This window comes from Panthera pardus, unplaced genomic scaffold (assembly GCF_024362965.1).
Source record: "Panthera pardus isolate Hobbes unplaced genomic scaffold, ASM2436296v1 HiC_scaffold_13, whole genome shotgun sequence".
NCBI classification, from domain to species: Eukaryota; Metazoa; Chordata; class Mammalia; order Carnivora; family Felidae; genus Panthera; species Panthera pardus.
Genome location: NW_026526688.1, coordinates 1293634 through 1318654, shown reverse-complemented (window position 1 = coordinate 1318654; position 25021 = coordinate 1293634). Strand labels below are relative to the sequence as shown.

Below are 25021 nucleotides of genomic sequence, written 5' to 3'. Positions count from 1 at the left end.
AGGAAGGGAGGAGGGAGAGGAAGGGAGGAGGGAGAGGAAGGGAGGAGGGAGAGGAAGGGAGGAGGGAGAGGAAGGGAGGAGGGAGAGGAAGGGAGGAGGGAGAGGAAGGGAGGAGGGAGAGGAAGGGAGGAGGGAGAGGAAGGGAGGAGGGAGAGGAAGGGAGGAGGGAGAGGAAGGGAGGAGGGAGAGGAAGGGAGGAGGGAGAGGAAGGGAGGAGGGAGAGGAAGGGAGGAGGGGGAGGAAGGGAGGAGGGAGAGGAAGGGAGGAGGGGGAGGAAGGGAGGAGGGGGAGGAAGGGAGGAGGGAGAGGAAGGGAGGAGGGAGAGGAAGGGAGGAGGGAGAGGAAGGGAGGAAGGGAGGAGGGGGAGGAAGGGAAGGAAGTGGGCACATGCCAGTGTGGCTCCCCTGTGCTCCGCTAGGCCCCAACCACCCAGGACTGAGATGGCGTATGGGGACCGTGTGAGTGTCAGTTCAGAGGCCAGGGGCGCAGGGAGAAGTGTGGCACCAACAGACCCACCCCTGGATCACAACCCAACCAGTCTTCGTGTGCAGCGAGGTACGTATGAACCACCCGCGAGCCAACGCTTTGCAGAGCAAAGGGACGCACCCCCTCCAAGCGGCTCCTGCAAGAATTAAGTGGAGACAGTCTTGTGGACGCCCTCAGAGGCCGACACAGAACGATGCAGTGAAAATACCAATTCCTCCCCACATCCTCCATGAGAGGAAGAAACTCCCTCGCCGTGACAGTCCCAGTGTCCTGCACCTTTGCCCGAAACGGTCCCGGGTCAGGCAGAAGGATCAGAAAACAAGGCCGGGTGGGTGACGAACACTGATGGCATTTCTTCCAACCTAGTAGTTACCCTCATTGTCTTCATCCTCTTACTTTTTAACTTTTAATTTTACAATGATTTCAGACATACAGAAAAGCTGCAGAGGATCTCCAGATTGCCCACACATTACGTTTTATTACGTCTGCTGTTCTTAATCTGTCTTTCATGAACCGTAACCCGTCTTTTCTGAACCACTGAAGACTGGGTTGCAGACAGAACAGCCCTTGGTGATCCGGCATGTTCCCTAAAACCAGGGACACCTCTGTGATCACCACAGGACAGCCGTTAAAATCAGGACACGAAACTGGCAGGCCTCAAATTTGTCACTCACCTCCTCCTGTGCATCAAAGGAAAAATCCCCTGTCCGAGACCACACGTCTCGTGTACCTGTCAATCTCTGGTTTTAACCTGGAAACATTTCTCAGCTTTCCCCTCTACAGCCTGAGAAATTTCCCCCTTAGAAATTCTAAGAGGAACATCACATCTCCACACCGCTCCTGTGAGTGTGAGACCCCAAGCTGACCCTCACAGGCCCCTGCCATCCCAGACGGCGTGCAGCAGTCTGGGTCAGGCACTGAACTCATCCGTTCACCCAAAAGTGACCGAGAAGCCACGGGTGGGTGGGTCCGCCGACAGAGGAAAATCAGGAAAACCTGCTTGCCTCATGCAGAGATCTCAGGATGTGTGTTTTCCTTCAAGTATTTCCTAGAAGGCATTTCTGGGAAGAGAAGGCTCCCCAGACAAAAGACAAATTACAGAATATGTGCAAGGTGCATAATCCCATAACTTCTTCCCACCCACAGGGACCAAACGGAGCTCCTCAATCTTTCTCTCTGACCAGACCGTCCACAAGGATTCCGGTGAATGGAGTCGCAGCCTTAACAAGTGCCCGTGGCTGGAGGAGAGAGGCCACATTTAGGCTTTTACATACACTTCACCAACCAAGATGCCTAAAAAGTGGACACGAGCGGTATAATGGGATTATAAAGGTCATTAAAGGAAAGCAATGCCAAGCAAGGCCAGTTCTCCTGGATGCACACAGCGTGGTGCTTGGGGGACCTGGGGCGGCTGCACGGCCAGGGTGAGGACAGGCCCAAGTGCAAGTCCCACAGTCCCAAGTGCAGCTGGCGGCAGGTAGAAGAGGGGAGGCGGCACGAACACCAAAGGGAACCCGGGTGTGGGCCGATGGCTGAGCCGGGTGTCGAGTTCTAACCGTAGGACGAACGTTCTCAGGAGCCGCGGGATGTGGAGTCCTTAGGGAACCATCAGAAGCCCCGGCGTCTCCGGGCAGACTGGGAGTTCAAAGAGTGACGAGGTGGCATCGTGCTGCCCGTGACGGTGACTCTTCCCAGAGCTGGGAGGCAGGAGGGGGGCCGCGTCCCCACAGACCCCACGTGGCTGGTGTAACCGTCACGGGAATACGCCTGCCTGGTGTCAGGGGCACACGCCGCCCTCCAGCCCTCACACACAGAGTCGGCTTGTCCCCAGGACTCAGGTCCAGGAAGCTTGAGGCCCTCGCCCCACCGCCCGAGGGCACCTGCTCACACAGTTCCCGTCCGTGCACACACGGTTCTGTGCTTTTGTCCCTGCCCGCTCCCCGGGAGGCCTTCCACAGGGAGAACTCTGTGACCCTGCGGCCTTTCTGGGGATGGCAGGAGGGTCCCTCTTCCATCCCCCCCCCCCACGGGCAGAGTAAGCCCCCTCCTTCCATCACATGCACCAGACACACGTCTGAGCTCGTCTTCACAGGTTCTGCTCATCCACGAACGCCTCCCCGTCACGGCCACAGCTGCGCACGTCTCTACCGCTCTCGACCCCACGAGGCTGCCATCCACACCGACTCAGACGCCTGCTCCGGATATCTCTTCCCCCTCTGCACCCCACGTGAATGTGCGACAGTGGAGCCCCGAGTGAATGACTGCTCTGAGTGTCTGAGCCCACGGGGCTCCTCCAGGACCCGGAACGTCCTGGCGGACCTGGCTAAGCTCCTCCTCGCGTAAAACGCCGCTTCAAAGCGTCCTCCACCACCTCCCGCGTGGCAGGCTTTCGCAGCCTGGCTCCTGACCGGCATCAGCACGTCCCCGCTGCGGGCCCAGAGCACGAGGGCTCATCACGGGCACAGGAGCATGTGCTCCCCAGCCACCCGCCAGAGCACCGGGACTTCCCCAAAGCAGAGGCGAGGTCCCACAGCAACCGGCCGCGTCCACGGAGCGCCGCGCCGGCTCAGGAGCCATGTGAAGATCTACGGGACGCGCTGCACCGTCGTCTCCATTCCTTCAGGAAGGGAAGGGGCTGTGCGGCTTCAGTTTGTGCAGCCACCTCCGTAAATGCTACAGAAAGGAGACGCCAGGATTGGCCCGTGTGCCTCAGAACCTTTGGCCTTCGACCCCAAGCAGATGCATCCGGTGGCCTGTCTCAGGTGGAAACACGCAGGAAAACCATGCTGCAGAGGCACACGGACCCACTTCTTGGGACACGACGTGGAAAATCAGAATTGCAACAGAAGGAAAGATTAATTTCCAGGGGAAGACAAAACCAGGCAGACCAAACTAACTGGCTCAATGCATCGCACTCACGTCGGGCACAGACGCGTCCTTTCACGGCAACCCACTTGAGAGTGGAAACAACTCACCGTAGAAACCGCGGCGGCCCCCGGCAACGTCTCCCTGCGGGTGTAAGTAGACTCAGGCCTCAGAGTCACCGGACGGCCGCGGTGAGTCAGGGCGAATGCCGGAAGGACATTCACGGGTTTCTACTCAGGGAGTCAAGCCTGAGGACCGGGCTGAGGGCAGATGGCACCCGCGGCCGCTGCCCCCACGTGTGCGCGGCGAGCTGTCCATGAAACCAGGCTTTGAGACAGATCCCGTTCAAGGCCCTTCCACGTCTGGCGCCCTGTGGCTTCGGGTTTGACCTGCGCCGAGGGGGGCGACTCACCTAACCCCAGGCCCACACATGGAGACACTCGCGCTGGGTGCGAAAGGGGCGGAAGGAGCTCTTCGCGCCTCATCACCAACCGACACCTCCGCGTGTTTGCGCAGGTTGTTTTACCGGCTCCAAGTGAGAGTCACGCTGTGATGCGAATGTGTCCCACGCCGCCCAGGTGCCCTTGCCACAGGCATACGGCACCGAGTCAGGCCTGTGAGCATCTGCTGAGCACCAACGCACCTGCCCTCTGTTCCTCCTCCACGAAGCGCGCCCGCTCGGGGCCACGCCACGGACCTGTAGATCCGTCCCCATAACGCCCTGCCGCGTTCCCCCAACCTCCTAACCTTAGCAGTGCGAGAGCTCGCCCCAGACGTGTAACGTGGTCAGGTACACCCGACCTGTGGCTTGAGGGCCGCGCACGTGGTGCGGTCCCAGTGGACGACCAGGATTCCCCGACAGACCCCAACACCAGTTCCTTCGCTCGGCCACCAGTCTGCGAAGGCGCTGTCCTAACCACAGCCCCCAAGGCGCCCAGCTAGACCGCACCTAACGGCGACCCGGGGAGACGGCCAGGACTCAGGAGCAGCAGCACACAGCCCCGCAGGCACCCGGGAGCTCCAGGGCCACCCTGCCCTCCCCACCGGCGGGCACAGTCACAGAGGGTCCCACGGCCAACGGCCACCCCTTCTCACTGACTTGCTACGCCCTGAGTTACACTGAGCCCTGGGCTCTGAACAACAGCCTGGAGGGTGTGGTCCACTTACAGAGACTGCTGTTCACTAAATACAGCAGTTCCCCCCCCCCCCCCTTAGGGTTTTCCTCAGGACATTCTCTTTCCTCTGGCTCCCTTCACTGTGAGAATATGGTACGTAATACACGAAACCCACGAAATCTGTGTTAACCAACTGCTTATGTTACTGGTGAGGCTTCTGGTCAACAGCAGGCTGTTAGTAGCTAAGTTTTGGGGGAGTCAGAAGCTATACGTGGATTTTCGACTGCACGGGGTGTGGGGCGTCTCTAACCCCACGCAGGTCCAGGGCCCGTGGATCCACACGCACGACAGATGCAGCTGAACCTGCCCCCTGGCACACATGTGCTCCAGTCCCGTAACTCTGCAGACTGTCTTCCTTCCCTCAACTCCACCTCCATTTCTCGCGCATTTCTCAGAACGGCAAACCCTGACCCCGTGCTCCAGTGTGCGACAGGACCGTGACCCTGCATGGGTACAGCAACCACACGCTGCAGCCCGCCCTTCCTCTTCACAGTGGTGGGACCCACAATCCTCTGAGAAGGACACAGAAGGGATACTGTTGTTCCACTGATGACAAGGATGTCCGGGCCACAGGACGGCTTTCACTCGGTCCCTATCAATCAAGTGACCAGTGGGTTCTGAGGTACCCGCTGTCCTGCCCAGACTTCTGAGCCAGGACTCAGCCCGGCCGGCCTCCTGATCCCCCTGCTCCCCCTCGCCCAGCCCAGCACTCAGGGCTCTCACTCCTCAGGGACACAGAGGACTCCCCCCTGGGGCACACCCCATGCTCCCTTATCTGACTTCAGAGTTTCTTGAGGGGCAAGCCCGAGGCCCTCCTGGAGGAGGGGGCCTCTTCTGATGCCCTGCCCCCTATACCAGGACCCTCATGCTTAATTTCACCTCTTGGCAGGGCGCTGGCCCCACTCTGGCCCCACAGCCAGCACCCGCTTGCCTGACTGCCCCCAGCCCACCTGGGACTACTTCTCGCCCCACTGGCCCGCCCACCCCCACAGCACCTGCTCTTGGAGGAGAAGCAGAGCCCACACACCTGGCACTGGGAGAGTGTGGGGCCCAGATTCTGCTTGTGTCCAATACGCCCAGGATTGGTTTTAACCAGGTGAGACAGACACGCAGACACAGAAATGAACCATCCTGAGGACAACGTTTATACCCACAGATTCCTGGACACAGGGGCATAAGGGCCACATGGAGAAGCACAGGGTCCGTCCGCAGGCAGAGGGAGAGGAGAACATGGGCAAGAGCCTTCACTGTGGTTTCCTGGGAAGGAACAGACGGGGCTGGGGAGGGGGCAGCCTTGGGAAGGGCCAGTGGCTCTGATCTCAGGGCCTGCGCTGAGCAGGGCAGGTGCTCGGTGGCCCAGACACAGGAGCCCGTGGAGGAGGGGTCGGGGTGTGGGCTCTGGGTCTGCAGGTCTAGGAACTGGTGCCCCAGGAGGCACGGGCCCTGCAGAGCATACAAGGTCCCAGATGTCACAGCCTAAGAAACAGAAAAGACACAACTAATACCTGTCCCTCCCTCAGAGCCGAACCCAAGTGGCTCCATGGGGTGAAGCCTGTGACCTCAGAGGGGAGGAGACTGCTTCCTTGGCACATCCTGCTTCTCTGACCTCCAGCGTCTCTGCGGGGTAAGGCTCCCCATGAGGACGCTGCCAGCAGAAGCAGGGAGCCCGAGGTAGGTGAGCCCCTCCATGCTCCAACCTCCATCCCCGCCCAGCCAGGCTTGTGACCTCACCCAAGACCACCCTCCACCTTATAGGGAAGCAAACGGTAATCTATAGTTTATATTGGCAAAAAATTAACCGCAAGGTGTGTTCTTTCAAACACAAAGCAGGACCAGCTGAGCTGGGCCTTCTGTGCTCAGTAAATTTCTCCTGGACACTGCCCCGTGCCAGGCAAGCCCATGGATACTGGAGGCCTGTCAGGGAACCAAAGAAACAACCTCCCAACGCACGGAGTTCAGATCCCACGTATGTTCCTTTTGGTTTTGTGGACAGAGCCCAAACTCCAGACCCAAAGGGGCTGGTCTCAAACGCAGTCTTCACTGCTCGTGCGTTTGTTGCAAGCCGTGCGCGTGAAACCAGACCCGCCTCCCAGGCTCCATGAAGAGACCAGACGACCTGTGAGTCACAGGCTCACGGGTGCACACGTGGCAGTCAGCAAGCGAGGGAGACAGGTGTGTTTTCTGTCACTCACCTGTTCTACCGGTGAGCCCAGCTGCAGATGTACAGGAGGAAGAGGCCCGAATTTGGTCCAAGACAGCAAACTCGGTCTGACCCCAGCACGTGAACAGGTGCCAGGGTCTTCCGGTCTCCTCTCCAGATGGTGCCCGGGCAGGTGGAGCTTCCACCACTTGGCTGGTGTTGGGGGCGTGGAACGCGTGGCCTCAGCAGACCGTGAGCGGACGCCTTCTTGGCCCCAAGAGCCTGCGTCACCGCCGAGCCCCGGGGCTGGTGCTGCCCATGGGCCGCCCCCCTGGCTCCTGCCTCAGCCCAGATGTCTGGGCTCCCAGTGGGTCCAGGAGAGCTTGCTCTGGGCTTCCACTGAAGGTGTGTCCTGTGATGGTGGATTTTCTGTGTCAATGTGACTGTGCCACTGGGTGGCCTGACAGCTGGTAAAGCATTGATCTGGGTGAGTCTGGGAGGGCATTTACAGATGAGAGTAACATCTGACTTGGTGCCGGAGAAAACAGACTGCTCTCCCCAGTGTGGGTGGGCCTCGTCCAATCAGTTGAGGGCTGGACCAGAAGACAGAGAGGGGGACTGCACCTAACTCCACACTGGGACCCCGACTCTCCCTCTGGGACTTGAACTGAAACATAAGCTCTTCCTGGCTTTCTGGCCCACCAGCCTTCAGACGTACGATGCCATCCAGTCTCCCAGGGCCCCAGCGTGCTGGCTCTCCCTCCACATACTGAGACCTGACTGCTTGCATTACCGCACAAGCACATGCCTTGTACCCCAGCACTCATGCTCCCTCTGCTGTGTGAATGTGTCAATGTGTGTGTGTTTACATGCATGTGTATGCATGTTTGTATGCATGTGTCTGTGTGCATGCGTATGAACGTTCACATGCAGGGTGCGTGCATGTATCTGCATGTGTGTACATGTATGTACATGTGTGTTTGTGTGCACGTGGGTTCATGTGTGCACGCACATGTGTTTGTGTGTGGACATGTGTATGTATATCCATGTGTACACACGTGTGTGCACGTATGGGTCTATACATGGGGGTGTATACCTGTGTGTGTGCACGTAAGGAAGCATGTGCTCACACGTACACAAGTGTGTGCATGTGTGTGCACATGCATGTGCTCACGTGTATGTGTGCATACATCCACATCCTGCTGGTTCTGTTTCTCTGGAGAACTCTTATACAGCTTCAGACAGAGGCCACAGAACTGCTCCGTGCACCATGTTTACAACCTAGGAATACTAACCGGGCTCTCTGCCCATCTGCGATGCTGCCCGTAACTGACTCCTGGGCCACCGCAAAGCCTTCCCAGCGCCCCACAAAGCACAGCGTCCTTCCCTCGACTTGTGTGACCCACCTCCATCCAGAGAGAGGAGGCAAGCTCATTCCGTACATAAAATCCAAATAAGTACGTCCGCAGCATTCCAAGTGGCCATCTACATCACGCTCCTCTGTGACCGTCATTATCAAGACAAGTATAAATTCACCTGCTGAGGTCTTTAGAGAGCCAGAATTTCACAAATCACTAGGGACAGTTCAGAAGGAACAGGCAGTGACCACATCCGGAGGTCTCTGAAACGCACCCGCACGACCGCCCATCCACACCTGTCCGGGCTGGCTCACCTCCGACGGTGACCGCAAGCCAGCCCCTCCTCAAAGCACCCAGACGGCCGCCACCACCGAGCTCCAACCCAGGCTCCCGGCCCCTCTGCAGCCCCGCTTCCCCAGCTCGTGGGCAGTGATGACCCACCTGGGAAAACAGGACCCCCACAGACAGGAGACCCCATTTTTGTGCTCTCACTGCCAGCACAGCACTGCCCGCAGATGGGACGGAATCAGTGTCCCGCTTCAGAACACACACGACCACTGGACAGCTCGGGACAGATCGCTAACGCTGTCCCCAACGAACACTCCACGTGTCACCACACACTGCAAAGTGCAGCAACGCTGTGCGAGCCCCTCTCCCCAAACCCGCGTCCCGGTGCTTACACCCTCCCGCCTGCACTGTAATCCCTTGTGCGCTGGCACCCCCGACTGAAGCAGCATCGCCAGCACTGCTCACTTACCGTAGGGCACTTAACCGTCGGTCTCTTCAGAAGAGAACGTTTGCTGGAACGGACCTGATGTCACCTACAGGCCGTTGCTGCCTGCCGTGCAACTTGTACACTACTTGGGCACGCAGCTAATGAACTTGAGACCTTTGGCAGTCTCTGACCGTTTAATTATTTTAAACGCCACTCTCTAAGACATTTCCCTTTCATTAGTTACGCTTTCCTCCTCTATCACTTCCCCCGTAACAGGGCAGCAGCCGTCTGATAAAAGCAAACGTTAAGTTCAATTTAAAACTTGCTTTTACCCGACCGTCCTCTGTGTAGCCTGCATGAGAGGGGCACCCAGATCGGTCAGGAGTGCTCCTGACCCAGGGGAAGCCCACCCACCCCCCAGGGGGGCATCACAAATCCATCACGGCCCTCGTCCAGCAGAGAGGCTTTCTGCACATCAGCCCAGAACGATGCTGCCATGGGACCCGGCCCCAAAACCCGGGTGCCACCGTGATGTAGAGCCAATTTCTCACTCACGGACCAAGCCATTCTGACGTGTAAAGGATGTCTGGCTTCCTGCAGAGCACAGGGCGCACCAGCAGCCAGCTCTGGTCACCGCACGTGGCCTTTGTGTGCGGCCCAGGTCCCTGGCTTCGTTTCCCCAAAGAGGCACTGTCTTCCCTTTCGTTCATCATCTGTGTGCCGGTTCCTAATATCCCCACACATTAGCCGCCTCACACCAGAGAGAATGACTGCTATAAATCAAGTCGCCCAGCATGATTTATGTCCCACCTGAACAGCTGTTTAGCAATGAAATTGCACTGCTAAATAAGCAAGCCCTTGTTGGAAAACTCAGTCACTGTCCTTATCTGAGGTGTTCATTCCACTTTAAGACAAGAATATTAAAATACATACTAAAGCTATTTCTATTATATATGGCTGTGGGTGCCGATAATAAAGGTTCTCAGACATAGAGCACACAAAAAAAATCAGCCAGAACCTTCTATTTGGGCAGTGCTTAAAACTTTATTTTTAAAACTGCGTAGGGGCGCCTGGGTGGCTCAGTCGGTTAAGCATCCGACTTCGGCTCAGGTCAGGATCTCGCGGTTCATGGATTCGAGCCCCGCATCAGGCTCTGTGCCAACAGCTCCGAGCCTGGAGCCTGCTTCGGATTCTGTGTCTCCCTCTCTCTCTGCTCCTGCCCGGCTCACTCACTCTCTCTCTCTCTCTCTCTCAAAAATAAACATTAAAAATATTTTTCAAGAAAAGAACTTAAACCAAATAACCATGTGGGTTAACACAATGGTCTTCCTGAAAACAAATCTATAGCAACTGCCAGTTTATCTGCCAGGTGTTATGACCAAAGTACTTGCTTCAGAGAACAGGAAGGCCCACCAGGTGCTGGTGCCCACCACAAAGCCAAGCGCACCGTCCTTTCCAAGAACCCATACCCCACGCAACCCCCACGAGGACGCTGGCACGAGCTAAGAGCGGGCTGTCCTTCGAGCTCATCCACCGGCACCAGACGACCAGACGACTCTGTAAACCCTACTTTCCACTAAGGTGATGAAAAACTAGCAGTCCTCTAAATTACAAGGAACCCTAATCAGCCATGCTCAAATGGCAGAGGCACATCTTAAAACAGGAAACTAAATCAAAATTGTTGACTTCATACATCTCACGCACAGGCACACACAATACCGGCACCACTCAGAGACGGAGACGTAAAAATCTGGAAAGACCAGGAACCTTGAGAAAATCCACTCGGATTTAAGCCCATGACTCCCAAACGGCAGCACCAAATATCTCAGCTCCACATCACCTGCAGCTTGAGATCCAAAAGTAACCCGAGGACTCGTCCTGCACACGAGGAATCAACAGTGACAGGTCCCAAAGTCAGGACAGTCACACGGTCATTCTGTACGGACTCATTTTGATCAGGGTTTCTTCAGAAAGAGCACACCTTGGAGACGTCCCACGACAGAGATAAGACAAAGGATTGCGGTGGGAGTAAGGTTTCCTGGGGAAGCACGTTTTCCTAACACGGGAACTGGCTCCAGGTCAGGTCCTCACAAGGAGGGTACCGTGCTTGGCGCACAAGGGACTCCGGTGAGTGGCGATGGCCCCTTCTTCCTGAGGACGGCAGTGGCCACTACTGATGCCCCACATGAACCGATGCATCACAAACTCAAGGCTGCTTGCTAGTTTGCCAGTACCTGTGCAAGGGCACTGGGGTCCTGCCCGGGCCCCACCCAGCAGTGGGAAGATCCCAGGTGGTTTCACACAGGCACCCAGCAGGCACAGCCTTTCTCCCCGTGATGGCTCACCCTCTGGAAGGCTACCTCAGGCTTCTAAAAATGGCCACATCCAGAGGCCATGCTCAGAATTAGGACAGTATCATTTCCACCGGGTTCTATAGGTCAAAGCCAGCCTCAGAGCCAAGGCTAGTCTGGACTTGAGGGGTTGGGAAACAGACCCTCCGCATCATGGGGAGGGTCAAAGGTTGTTGGTCAGCTGGCCTCACTCCACAAGACAGCTTCTCTCACTGGCGGGTTTCCTCCATTGGCAAAGACCAATAACCCCACCAACCTTCCGACACTTTAAAGATGAGCATTAACGGTTTCGAGGGGAAGAGCACATTTGGTTAAGTGTACAGGAGCTCCGAGCAGGATTGCTACAGACCAGTAGTCTGTGCCCCCAGGACACTCTTATATTGAAGCCCACCCCTCAATGTCGCAGTGTCAGGACGGGGTCTTTGGGAGGGGACTTGGTCATGAGGGCGGGGCCCCCCTGCTGGGGTCAGTGACCTTAGCAAAGAGGTACAAGATCACGTCCCTGCTCTGTGCAGGTGAGGGCACAGCAAGAGGGCAGTGCCTGCCGGGGCCTTGCCCGCGGACGTCCAGCCTCCAGAAGGGCAAGAAGCCCTCGACTAAGCCCAGAATGACTAACACAAGGGGAGCTAATGTTCCTGCGGAGAAAGGGTGCCATGATCGTATCAGGAGTGCAGGCGCACCTGCACCGGGCACCCTCCCTCCACCTCCCGCTCCCTCCTCGGACCTACGTGTGGGCAGCAGCATCCTGGGAAAGAATGTGCCCGTCCAAACCTGAGTGCTCCTGGCGGGGCAACAGACAAACCTCTTCCGGATCTCACTCTCAAAACGCCGACATACGTGGCTCACTACGATTCACTCAGAAGAACGGTGGGCGAAGGAAAAGCTGGCGACCCCACAACCCTCCAGCACTCACACCATCCTCTGCCCAGCAAGAGACGAACCCGGAGGGGACTCTGCAGGCCAGAGGAGGGCCTAGGGCACCACCCGGTTCTCACAGGGATGGCGAGCCTGGGGGGAGGGTCCAGACCCTCAAATCCCCCTCAGCATCAACCCTGACCTTGATCCAGTTCTTCAGGACCTTAATTCCTGGCTCCCGGAACCAGATTCCCACAGCAAGAAGCAAAGACCCTGGGGCCAGGTCACCCGTCTTGGTGCCACACCAAGTCAGCACTTACAACAGCAACTCGAGGGAAGCTTCAGGCCTCTCCTCCTTCAGTTCCGGTGGCTGAAAGGGGTTAGGTTGTATTTAACGATCAACCACAGACTGATACCTGCCCGTCAGTTTTCTTTCTGTACGAATGCACGTGCGTGCTGTCTCACGCCGGAAAGAACTGAAAGTCGCTTACGAATGACCTGCCTTGCATTTGCTTTGGTGGCAGCAACACAAAATAACAAGAGGGCAGGGAGGACGCGGTAAAGCAGAGGTGCAGGTGGACAGGACACATGGGGGGGGGGGGCGTACCGCGGGTAGATGGACACACAGGGCGCTGGACAGACAGCAGCTAGACATGTACCTTCGCACATGTCCTCAGTCAGGAGCCCCGGAGCCCCTGGGGAGCAGGTGGGCGGTTCACACTCCAGGAGCAAGCACCAGGCCTGCTCAGTGGACACGGGGACGTGGGGCAGCTGTGCACTCACGGTCACACAGTGCACACACAGGGCTCTCGAGACGCGGGGGCAGACGTCGGGGCCACTCTCCTCCACAGATCCGGCTTCTCCCCGCGGGGCTTTGGACACACGGCTCACGGCATGAGCAAGGTCACACCGCTCGGCACCGGGAGCCCTCTGTGCTCCCGTGAAATGCAGCCCCAGGGTTAGTGGGCAGACGAGCCCAGAGCCGTGAAGACGCTCCCAACACCCCCAGGGCACGAACCCGCTCACAGGGCTGAGCATTCCCCGTGAGCAGTCATTTCAGGTCCCCTCGCCCCCCCCCTCCCCGATCAGTGCACACAGGGCGGTCCCAGTAAGTCTTCGGGGGATCTTGAGGCCCCCGGTGGAGACACATCCAGACCACGTTCAACCCTGAGCCACAGAGCTGGTGTCTCCACATTAAACTGCCACTAAACATAAAACTCAGTCAGTAAATACCTCCACCTGCTCTGCACAGAAGCGCCTGCTCCCGGGGTGAGCAGAGCAGGAACCCGCTTCCGTTCATTTCCATCTCGCTTTCCCCAAGGGGTGACATTTTTCTACGTGGTGCAAAGATGCCAGCTAGGCTAGAAGCAGGCCCTCAGGGTTAGGAATAAGCCACGTGGAAAAAAAAAAACAGTTCTGGCCTTAAAACTATTGATCCATAACCTTTCATTCTGTCAGCAATTAAATAGCATGACTTGGATTCTAATAAAGTAATTTTCAGTTTATGAAATAAAGCCCTTTTTGGCAGATGAGGATTTTTGTTTTTTGTCTTCAGTTGGTGGACAGGGAAGGAAACGTGTCACTAGGCCATGGAGACACAGGCTGGGGCATCACCAGGCCACAGAGACACAGGCTGGGGGGTCACCGGGCCACAAGACACGGGCTGGGGAGTCACTGGGCCACAGAGACACAGTCTAAGGTATCACTGGACCCTGCAGATGCGGGCTGGGGTGTCACCAGGCCATGGAGATGTGGGCTGGGGTGTCACCAGGCCACGGGGAGACACAGGCTGGGGCATCACCAGACCGTGCAGATGCAGGCTGGGGAGTCACCGGGCCATGGAGATGTGGACTAGGGTGTCACCAGGCCACAGAGACACAGGCTGGGGGGTCACCAGCCACAGAGACACAGGCCGAGCACAGAAGGCTCTTCCTGGCTTCTCCTCTGTCGTTCCCACCGTGCGAGCCACACAGCAAGGCACCCCATTTGCACACCTCAGGTTGTGTAAATAATTTCAGTATCTGGGTAAGAGAAACTTATGAAATATTTGACCTTTGAAAGAAGTGACATTTTACCCTTAACCTAGTCTTCAAATGCCATTCACCTGACATTTTGAAAATGGTTAAGCATCCTGTGGAGGTAAGTTTCCCACTTAACTGGACATCTTCTTGGCAACAAAGCCATCTGGAGCACTTGCCCACATCATCCTGAAGCTCCACAGGCCAAGCTGGTCTCCCTCCACTGGCACCCTGGTCCATACTGCTTGCCCGGAACCGTATTCGGTAGGGAAGTCTACACACAGGGTCACTGTGGTGTCATGTGCTGACTTGGAAAACGGATATCTGCGTCCCAGCAAAGTAGTTAGCAGCTCTGTGACAACACGTGAAGTCACATGTACCTGTGGATCACCCGCAAAATGGCACCACATTCCCTATCTCCCAAGAAAGTGGAAGGACTCCCGAAAAGTTACCGTGATCTGAGAGACTTTTAAACCGAGACACCTTAGGAACACAAGGTGCGACGCCCACGGTCACCGCAAAGCTTAAGTTTAACACTGGTGACATGGCTGCATGCAGAGCTTTGGGGAATCACGCCCGTTGGGTGTGAAAATCACAAACTAGAGGTTCACTCCCACTCGCAGACCGTGAGCCTTCTTCCGCCATCAGTTACTGGGAACCCTTTATTCTTGAGACAGGTCTGTGGCAAACACAGCAAACTCACTCACTGATTTTCCTGTATGTGCCCATCGCGAAAATAAAAGCTTTTTAAGGGGCACCAGGGTGGCTCAGTTCGTTGAGCGTCCGAGTTCAGCTCAGGTCACGATCTCACAGTTCGTGGGTTCGAGCCCCGGATCGGGCTCTGTGCTGACAGCTCAGAGCCTGGAGCCTGCTTCCGATTCTGTGTCTCCCTCTCTCTCTCTGCCCCTCCCCCACTCACACTCTGTCTCTCTCAAAAATAAAACGTTTCTCAAATTCCACATGTGAGTGAAAACATAGGACATCTGTCCTCTGACTGACTTATTTCACTCAGCATAAGACTCTCCAGTTCCATCCATGTGGTTCCAAATGGCAGGATTTCATTCTTTCTCATTGAGAAACTTCCCAGAAGACCTTGGGGGAAGGGAGATAACACAAAAATAGTTACAGAGAGGGAGGGAGGCAAACCAGAAGAGACTCTTAAATACAGAGACCAGGGCGCCTGGGTGGCTCAGTCGGTTAAGCGGCCGACTTCCGCTCAGGTCACGATCTCGCGGTCCGTGAGTTCGAGCCCCGCGTCGGGCTCTGTGCTGACGGCTCAGAGCCTGGAGCCTGTTTCGGATTCTGTGTCTCCCTCTCTCTGACCCTCCCCCGTTCATGCTTTGTCTCTCTCTGTCTCAAAAATAAATAAAAACGTTAAAAAAAAATACAGAGACCAAACTAAGAATTGATGGGGCTGGGGGTCAGGGGGAGGGAAAAATGGGTGACGGGCACTGAGGAGGGCACTTGTCGGGACCAGCATTGGGTGTCGTGTGTAAGCAATGAATCACAGGAACCCCCCAAACCAAGAGCACACTGTATACGCTATATGCTAGCCACCTTGCCAAGAAATTATATTTTTAAAAAAATAATAAAATAAAATAAAATAAAATAAAACATTAAAAACAATTTTAAGCTTTTTAAACCCTTGGCTCTGAAGACACCGGGGATTTAGATGGAGCAAACACAAATGCTCCTGCCATTTCGACAACTATGTTCCCTCTGCCATTTGAGCTCAGTATGCAAACGACCCCAGCGGGTGTCCATATTCCAATAGCCTTACTCACTGAAGAGTTCAATAATGTGTAATTAAGTCCACCACCCCATAGGCTTCTAAAACCTTATGTAACAGTGCATTTAGACTCCACATCCAAGTACACAGGATAAAGATATTTGTCAACCTATGTAGGTTTGGTAAACTAAATGCCCTCTCACAAACATTAAGCTCAATCCAAGATTCTATTTAGCCAATACACAACTGAACACATGGACCCCTGGCCCCTGGATAAGACACCTCGGGAAGGACGCATGGGCACAAAGGCAGGAACCGGTGGGACAGCAGAGCTAGCTTGTAGCAGCTGGGGAGGGCAAGCAGCTGAGAAGTCCTCGAGGACCCACACTCACCCACAAGAGGGGTGGAGCACATCCAGCACAGACACCCGGGCCTCCTGGCCCCTCTCTCACTGTCAAACACTGACCAGCATCTCACTGGCAGGGACCCAACAACAACCAGAGTCAGTAACCCTTATGGCCTCAGTGAATGACACAGTACATATTTGCAAACACAAGAATCGGTTCCACAAAATAACAGAAATACTTAACATCTTTCCACCCCAATTTTTATATACAGATTATTTCACATTTTCCATTCCGTCGAACAGAGGCATGACGCAGCCCCCTCGCTTGAGGCTTCGTGACGTAGGTGTTACTACCAAACTTTGTGTGGGTGCAGCCACTGCTTCACTGCAAACCCAATTCATTCCAGAAAGTTCTCATTAGTCTTAGCAGTGGAATGGGCTGTCTCCTGACCACACAGGATAAATGCTGCGGGACAGTGGAGCTCGGAATACCAATCCCTGCCTGCTGTGTAGCCTGAACAAAGGAGAATCTGCCAAGCTCACGACTCCCCAAGTGGCGTGGCACTTCTGAAGCAGCCACACTGATCAAGATAAGGAAGCCCAACTGTCCAAGAACTAAACATCTCCCAACCTCCTCGCTGCTCAAATCCTCACTGTTGGGGAAACCTGGATTCCTAATCCACATCTCTTTCATGGAGGGTTGCCCCCGATGTGTTAGCCAACAATGGTTACGGGTAAACCGTACCCTCGTGTGATGAGACACGAGATACTGTCAGAGAGGTAACGGGCAGCTTGGGCTGTGAGTCACGTACCGCAAGGAACGAACGTGCCGACGTCCGCCAACCTCACAGCGGAAACTACCTATTACAAAGTAAAGACGGGTTAACTTTAGTGCGGAAAATAGCCACTCATAATAAAATGATGTTTGTGAAGAAGTCACTGCTCAAATAAGATTCCAACCACACAGGATTGAGCACCACCTTGGACTATCTTAACTGTGCAGTGTCCAGGGGTCCCACCAAAGACCAGCCATCTGGGGTTCAGACACAAGGGTTCCACGCTGAAGGGAAGCAGACCATAGGACACCTGCCCTCATTCCACGTGCGGGTCAGAGGCAGCTCCCCATACCGGTGCTGAGAGACGGAGGGGCCCACGACACTTCGCGGCCACTCCAGGAGAGGCTGGTAAGGGAGCTGAGTACCAGATGCTGCTGCTGTGCCAACCGCCCACCTGAGTGGTCCGCCGGGCATCCGCCACTCCTCCCCAAGCCGGTCCCGTCCCCCCGCAGGTGCTGGATCCGCACACACGCTCCACAGAGGGAGCACACCGAAGGCAGTGCTCTCCTCCAGAGAGGGGGCACACCGAAGGCAGACGAAGGGTCAAACAGGGGCCCCAAAACAAGAAAAGAGAGAGTGGCTAGAAGCAAAGCTGACGTACTAAAACACGAAAGGGCCTACGGGCGCATTTGGTTGTGCAGGCGCGTCCCCACCACGACGTGACACACGCTGCCTGCCTGACGCTCTATTGAGAGCAACACGGAAAATAAGGCAGTGTGCGGAGCTGGTCAAGAGACTTCACTCAGCTCTGCGTATCATCGGCCAAAAGTATCCCAAGGAGTCGAAACACAAAGAGAAGATGACGTCTGTCTTTCCTGTTTAATCCAGAGAAGGGCGAAGTGTGCCATCCGATGTTACTCCTCGTGCTTTTCATACCCAGTTCTGTTAAGGGCATCAGTTCCATGACAATGACAAACGCCTGAAAATACGTGCATCTTCTTCCGGGTATGCAGCTACAGAATTTCTAAAATAACTAAAAAGCAAAACGCAAACAACATCACAGCATGGCTCATCCCAGAGCTGTCCAATTTTTTAACTGTGGCAAAACACACATAAAATTTACCATCTTAACCATTTTTAAGTGCAGAGCTCAGTGGCACTGGGTGCACGCAGGGTGTCACACACCCAACAACACCGTCCAGAACATTTTCATCTTCCCAAAATGAAACGCTTTCCCCATTTCAGCACTGATTTTAATCAAAAAGGTGGAAACGCTTCTATACAACTACTAAGACTACAAAAATATCCATTCAAGTTCATAAGGAACCTGTATGTCATTAAAATGCAAAGCCAATAAACCATTCCATCTGAGTCTGAAGAAATTTCCAAACAACATCTCCTAAATAATTGAGCAGCTTCAGACATATTGCATCACATTACGTGGTAAAAACCAGAATTCACACATCTTTCAGCTCTGAATGAGCTGACACTTTGAAAGAGTGATAATTTCAGCCGACTTTTCTTTCCTCTCCTCTCATTCGATACAATTCCTTTCGTTTTCCGCACCTAATGTCATAGCCTTGGGTCTTCAAGAACTGACTTCTATAATGTAAAAATCTTCAAAAGAAAATCCCCTAACAAACGTTCTCAGTATTCAGGTCTTACTGAAGGGGATGCTTTCTGGGTTCTAAAGGCTAGTTCCTTGGATTCTTACAGAAAGCAAATAAAACATCTCAATTTGGCAGAATTTCACATATTAACTTGAAACTTCTTATGTAACAAATGGTCTAAAAATACAGAAAGCTCATTTCAACATTTAAAATCCAGTTAGATTCCCAGAGAATGGTACTTAGCCTTTAGCGAATTTTATCATTATTTTTTGATGTGGCTCAGAAACAGAGACTTGCCTGGAAGACATAAACTAATGTGCAAGAACTAATCACTCCTTCTTTAACTTGTGTGCCACTCACTATTGTTGATGGACACAGTTTGCAAAAATCTTTGTTCCTTCACATGGGACCTGTTCGTGTATTTCTGTTACTAACCAAGACTTCTGAAATATAAAAAGAGGCTCAAAAAATACGTAGCCACATTCCAGACCAACTCCCCTGTAAGTAAGTGTGCTCTAAGTCACAACCAGGGTATATCCAAATGGGTGATAACAAAACAGGGACCACTCTATGGACTGTTTTTGAAAAATAATACAGGTGGTGATACAGTCTGTCCATGATCATAAGTAAAAAAATAAATAAAGATCCTATTTTCCCCAAATACTCGGTGTTTTACACTGGAATGCATAATATAAAACAGTAACTCATTGATCACTTAAGAATGAGACTCCAATAACCATTCTAGCTGGTTAATATGCTGTTAGAGTAGATCCCAACACGTTAAATTCTTCTGACTCTCAGAGAGTCCGTTATGGCTCATTGTGTTAAAGCCGTAAACCCTAAGGGGACGGCAGCGTGCCTCCATTCCGTACCCAGCACCAGCACCCTGGGATGCAGACACATCTGACGGGACACAGCTTATCCCAGGAAGGAGCAAATTCTCACAGAACCAGCCCTGGGAGGAAAGACAGAGCATTCTGTATCTTGTCCTCAGGTCCTGCAATTTCTTTTGAAAATGCTCTAAATTAGAAACCCCACCAGGGAGACTAATTGAGACAAAGGCCCATAGGACAACACACTCCATCATGTGATCTTCATGCTTGTTCCTGAACTTTAAAACTACTAATAAAGTTCCAAAGGTTTCTTTTCAGGATACCCCCCCCCACCAACGTGTTTCCTAAGAGTAATACAAACCACCTCATGTACAACCTCCAGATGCCAAATCTGTGAGAAATCACACAACACACAATCTCCCACGGCAAGACACCCATCCTTTGTTTTCTCATTGAGACCCTCAAGGCTTTAAGAACAGAACACCTGGCCAGTTCCTAGCCTGGCTGCAGTAACGCCCAGACAGCAGACTGACCACAAACACGTTCTGTGCCTGCCAGTCCCGGAGGTCTTTCTTAGTAAGTACAACCAACAAAATAAACCACTTTGAAACTCAGATATTCAACTTTAAAACACAACCAGTTTCCCTTAAAAGCCTAAGACAACAATCATCTAAATATATTTACTTTGTCAAAGAGAAACAGATCTCCGAGCTCAGGCTGTAACTCACCGCAAAACTGAACAATCCAGTTTTTCGCTTGTTTCAGTCAATATACAATCTTGCACTAAAACAACAGCTAAAAACACAAGGTGTCTAAATTATGCAATCATATTTCTCAAATTTTCCACTGAGAGAACACCCGTCAGCTCATATCAGAAGAACAAAATATATTTACCTGTATTCCTGTCTGGTAAGATACAGCAATGCTTCTGCAGAATGCCAGGCAAAACCTGTTTCAAAACACACAAATAAGATACATCCGGTTATCACTCAGGTGGAGAAAGGTGTCTCATTAACTGTAGCAGTGTTTCTCTAATAAGGTCGCTCCGTGTCGCACAGGGTCATCACGCCCAGAACGATCTAACAAATTAAACAATTCAGAAAAATTTTGATGACACACATTTTTCATCAAAAAGGTTAATCAGGTAGGTGTGCTGATTATATATGCTGTTCCAGAATGGTAATGCAGTTCTATTTCATGGATGCCCCTAATGGGTCCTGAGAGGATCTTGAAAGCTGCACTCAAGGGACTCCTACAATGAGGCAAATGGGCCCACCAATTTTTGTGATGGCTTTTAAAATATTAGATGCAATTAGAGCCTGAAAGTGGAGAAGCATACAGCGGCAGTATACAGAGCCTGTCTTGTGGGATCCAGGCACAGATGCTTTCATCTAGGATGAGTCACAAAGAGGAATGTGGGAGAAAAGGCTCTATTTACATTCATGGTTTGGTCGTAAATGATGAAGGAAATATCTTATTTGATAAGTGAAGGGAAGGTGAAAATAACAGAAAATAGCTTTCTCCCCAGAAAACAGCAGCGTGAGGCGACGGCAAGGCACAGACTGAAAGAAGCTGCACCGAAGAGACCACGTGGGGATTTACGATTCGGTGTTCTAACTCAATCACAGTAAAAGCTGGACTTCCATCCTGAGTTTTCCACCGATGAAGCTGCAACCATTCCTCAACCCTCTGTGATTACACCCATCCAAGACTCTCAGCCCAGAAGCAGGCATTACTTATCTCGGAGCAATTACTTAGTGAAGAGAGAGGGAGAGGCAGGGAGGGGGGAGAGGGAGGGAGGGAGGGAGGGAGAAGCAGGGCGGGTGGTGGGGGGGGGAGAGTTAGGCAGAGAGGGAGGGGGGAGAGGCAGGGAGAGGGAGGAGGGAGAGGAAGGAAGAGGGAGGGGGAGAGGGAGGGGGAAAGGCAGGGAGAGGGAGGGGAAAGGCAGGGAAGGAGGAAAGGCAGGGAGGGGGGAGAGAGAGGGAGAGGGAGGAGGGAGAGGGAGGAGGGAGAGGGAGAAGAGGGAGAGGCAGGGATGGGGGGAGAGGGAGGCTGAGGGGGGAGAGGCAGGGAGAGAGGGAAGAGGGGAGAGGCAGGGAGAGGGAGGGGGAGAGGGAGGGGGGAGAAGGGGGAAAGGCAGGGAGAGGGAGGGGGAAAGGCAGGGAGAGGGAGGGGGAAGGCAGGGAGGGAGGAGAGGCAGGGAAGGAGGAGAGGCAGGGAGGGGGGAGAGAGAGGGAGAGGGAGGAGGGAGAGGGAGAAGAGGGAGAGGCAGGGATGGGGGGAGAGGGAGGGTGAGGGGGGAGAGGCAGGGAGAGAGGGAAGAGGGGAGAGGCAGGGAGAGGGAGGGGGAGAGGGAGGGGGGGAGAAGGGGGAAAGGCAGGGAGAGGGAGGGGGGAAGGCAGGGAGGGAGGAAGAGGGGAGAGGAAGAGGGGAGAGGAAGAGGGGAGAGGAAGAGGGGAGAGGAAGAGGGGAGAGGAAGAGGGGAGAGGAAGAGGGGAGAGGAAGAGGGGAGAGGAAGAGGGGAGAGGAAGAGGGGAGAGGAAGAGGGGAGAGGAAGAGGGGAGAGGCAGGGGGAGGCAGGGGGAGGCAGGGGGGCACCGAGCCCAGGGTCTGCCCTTGATCGACTTGCGATCCAGTCAAGCGCACAGCCTGTTGTAATAGGTGGAACTAACGGTCACAGAAGCTTCGCTCTGTAAGAGCATCGGCCTTCTCTCCCATGCTGCCTGCCATCCCTCCACACCAGGGAAGGAATAATTCACGCCCAAGTATCATCAGCTGCAGACAAAATGGTATTCCCAATTTCCAAGTCTAAACAAACCTAAGAGACACCCCAAGTCTGTGGTTCTAGGCAGTGCAGGAACCAGTGGGAAAGACCACAGTGGTGACAAGGGCTGCCTCAGAATCCGTGATTCCCGCCTGGGGTGGGGTTGGGGGGCCGCACGCTCCACAGGGACTGTCCACAGGTAGGAAGACCCCCTTCCAGGCCCCGATATGCCAGGGCAATCACACCCCACTGGGGTCCATCCTGTGGCATCTGTGTCAGGGAAGAAAGACCTCGAGAGCCACACAGATGTCCATAAACACACGTCAGCTTATTAGACGGGTGATTCTAAAAGCAAGCCACAGGAACTCCCATGCATAGCACCCACACACACAACTAAGCCTCAACAGGCCTCTGCACCCGACCCCGCGATTCTCCCCATTCCAGCCCCCACCCTAGACGCTGCCCCACGCGGCCACCAACTGGCATGGCCACTTGCTCATTCCAGGGTCCCACCGAGGCAGCGCTCAGCCCACCCTGGCCACCGCAGTCTCTGTGAACAAGCCGTGTGGCTCTTCTCACGTGACCCCAAGCAAGAGAACATATGGGCCCAGAGAAATCACAAGCAGCCATAGAATCCACTTGTGACTTTGCTGAGGGCAGACCATTTGAGTTCAAAAATAGCACCCATCCCTAATCTCGACAAGCTCCTCCTCGCTATGGCCACAGGTGAGACACCGGTGCTCGTTCCCGGCAGGCACCACAGCCTCACGTCTCTTCCTCGCCACCAGCTGGGGCTGGGCCGGGGACCCACAGTAGCCTCGCTCCCTCCCTCAAGCCTCCCCAGGAAACAGCAGAAGGGAATGAAATCACCCTGCCTGACCAACGGCACTAGTAAAGGCTCAAAGCCACTAACCTGCCCGTTGCAGGAGAGCATTTACTGCGGAGAATACCTGGGGGACACCGTGCTCTGCACCCCACAGAACACATCCATGGGCACCTGCCCACGTAATCACGAGCATGACACCCACAGCACGTGCTCTCGGAAACCGCTGCTGCCCACGTCCTCTGCGTCCTGTGTCCAGAGTCTTCCAACTGACAATCCATTCCCCGAATGTCAAGTTCAAGCTTTCGCTCCTCCCTGCATGCTGACTCCTGGCGGGGCCAACCTGAGCAGGGTTTACCTAAGGCGTCAGGTCAAGAGAGCCAGAGCCTCAGATCCGGTGCTGCTGACCCAATACGGCGCTGACTGGCCACACGGGCGAAGTTAAGTGAAAATACGTGAAGTCAATTAAAATTCGAAATTCTGGTCCTCGGTCGCACTGTCCACATTTCAAGTGCGAGCGTGGCTGTGGCCGCCGTATTGAATGGCGCAGACCTCAGATATGTGCGTCATCTTTCAGAAGAAAACAAGGTCTGGAGGCAACATCCTGTGTCAACTACATTCATATTTAAAAATAAAATTTCTGGGGCGCCTGGGTGGCGCAGTCGGTTGAGCGTCTGACTTCAGCCAGGTCACGATCTCGCGGCCCGTGAGTTTGAGCCCCGCGTCAGGCTCTGGGCTGATGGCTCGGAGCCTGGAGCCTGTTTCCGATTCTGTGTCTCCCTCTCTCACTGCCCCTCCCCCGTTCATGCTCTGTCTCTCTCTGTCCCAAAAATAAATAAAAAACGTTGAAAAATAAAAAATAAAAAAAATAATAAAATTTCTCAGGGGTGCTGTTTCGTCCTCGCCCCTTCTCCCTCCATCCAGGCAGAAGCCTCTCCATCCCCGTGTGGTCACGAGAAGCTGGATGTGGACTCAACGAGCCACGTGAGCTGGAGGCCCTCACAGCCTTACTTCCTACGGCCCAGGGAACGAGCTAGTGCCCTTTACATCTGCAAACTAACACCGTGCAGCGCAACGTGCTCCACGGGGCACGTGAGCCTCAGACACGTTCTGCAGCGCGGGGAGCACGGGGTACACCAAGCTGCTCAGGCCCCTCTTCCCGGCCAATAACTGTTAGCCAAGAGCTGCAGGCAGGTCCCGACAAGAAGCCGTGTCCGTGGCTCTCACGAAATGAGACAGCCAGGCTTCCGTGTCACAGCCAGGACCACGGATCTGCACACGGATTTACACGTGGTCCCCGCTTCCCATCCAGGACCACGGATCTGCACACAGATCTGCACACGGCCCCCACGTCACTGCCAGGCCCGCGGAGCTGCACATGTCTGACAGGCTTTCTCTCCTATGCCTCCCTCCCAAGGGGAGCTGAGCAGCAGTGACCAGCTTAGGCACCTGCTGCAAGGCACACGGCCACACAGAGGCTGGCCCCCGGCCCCACGCTTGCCCTGGGGCCCGGCATACCTCCCGTGTGCTCAGTCGAGCCCCGTGCCCGTGGCGGCCCCTCGCAGCAGCTGGCCGGGGAGGCGGCTGCCCCACACGCACCATGCCCGTCAGCTCGCATCTCCAAAGAAAACACGTTCAGGGCGGCTGTGGGGATGAAGGGAGTTTGCACGCACTCCCACACTGGAGGGCGGACTGGAAGAGGGGGTTCACAGACAGAGACGTCCCTATTCCTAGTGATACAGGCCACTGTTACACCCTCAGGGCACAGGCACGTGCACAGGGCAAGCCTCCGCCACCAGCAGCCTCGACGGTCACATGTGAGTGGGGCAGGGGTGCGTCATCACACTCTGCCTGCATCAGCGTGATGCAGGGGGCTGTAAGCACAGCCCCCCCCCCCACCCCACCAGCCCTGCACTCACCCATGTTTCCGGGCTGGAGGAGGAGCTCGGGAGGCCTGTGCACACGCAGCACCCGCCATCCGCGATGCTATGCCGAGCTCCTGGAATGTGTGCAGGCAGATGGTATGTAGGGGGTGCCCACCACACCGCGAGGAGGGGCAAGGGCACTTTGGGAGGCAGTGGCCATGTTCACGGCCTTGACTGTGGGGATGGTGTGTGTCCACATCCCAACGCCTCAAACTGGAGTTTTCGTGTATCAATTATACCACAACAAAGCTC

The 25021-nt window shown here is 54.6% G+C and overlaps 1 protein-coding gene across 5 annotated transcripts in view; it reads right to left on the bottom strand.

The window, feature by feature from the left end:
* The window catches only part of DLGAP2 (DLG associated protein 2), a 786545-nt gene that overhangs the window by 579574 nt on the left and 181950 nt on the right, over nt 1-25021 (bottom strand). For all 5 annotated transcript variants that reach the window (XM_053900747.1, XM_053900746.1, XM_053900745.1 and 2 more), the window contains one exon: nt 20152-20206. In XM_053900747.1, the coding sequence (XP_053756722.1) occupies nt 20152-20206 (55 nt within the window). The remainder of the gene's footprint in view (nt 1-20151; nt 20207-25021) is intronic.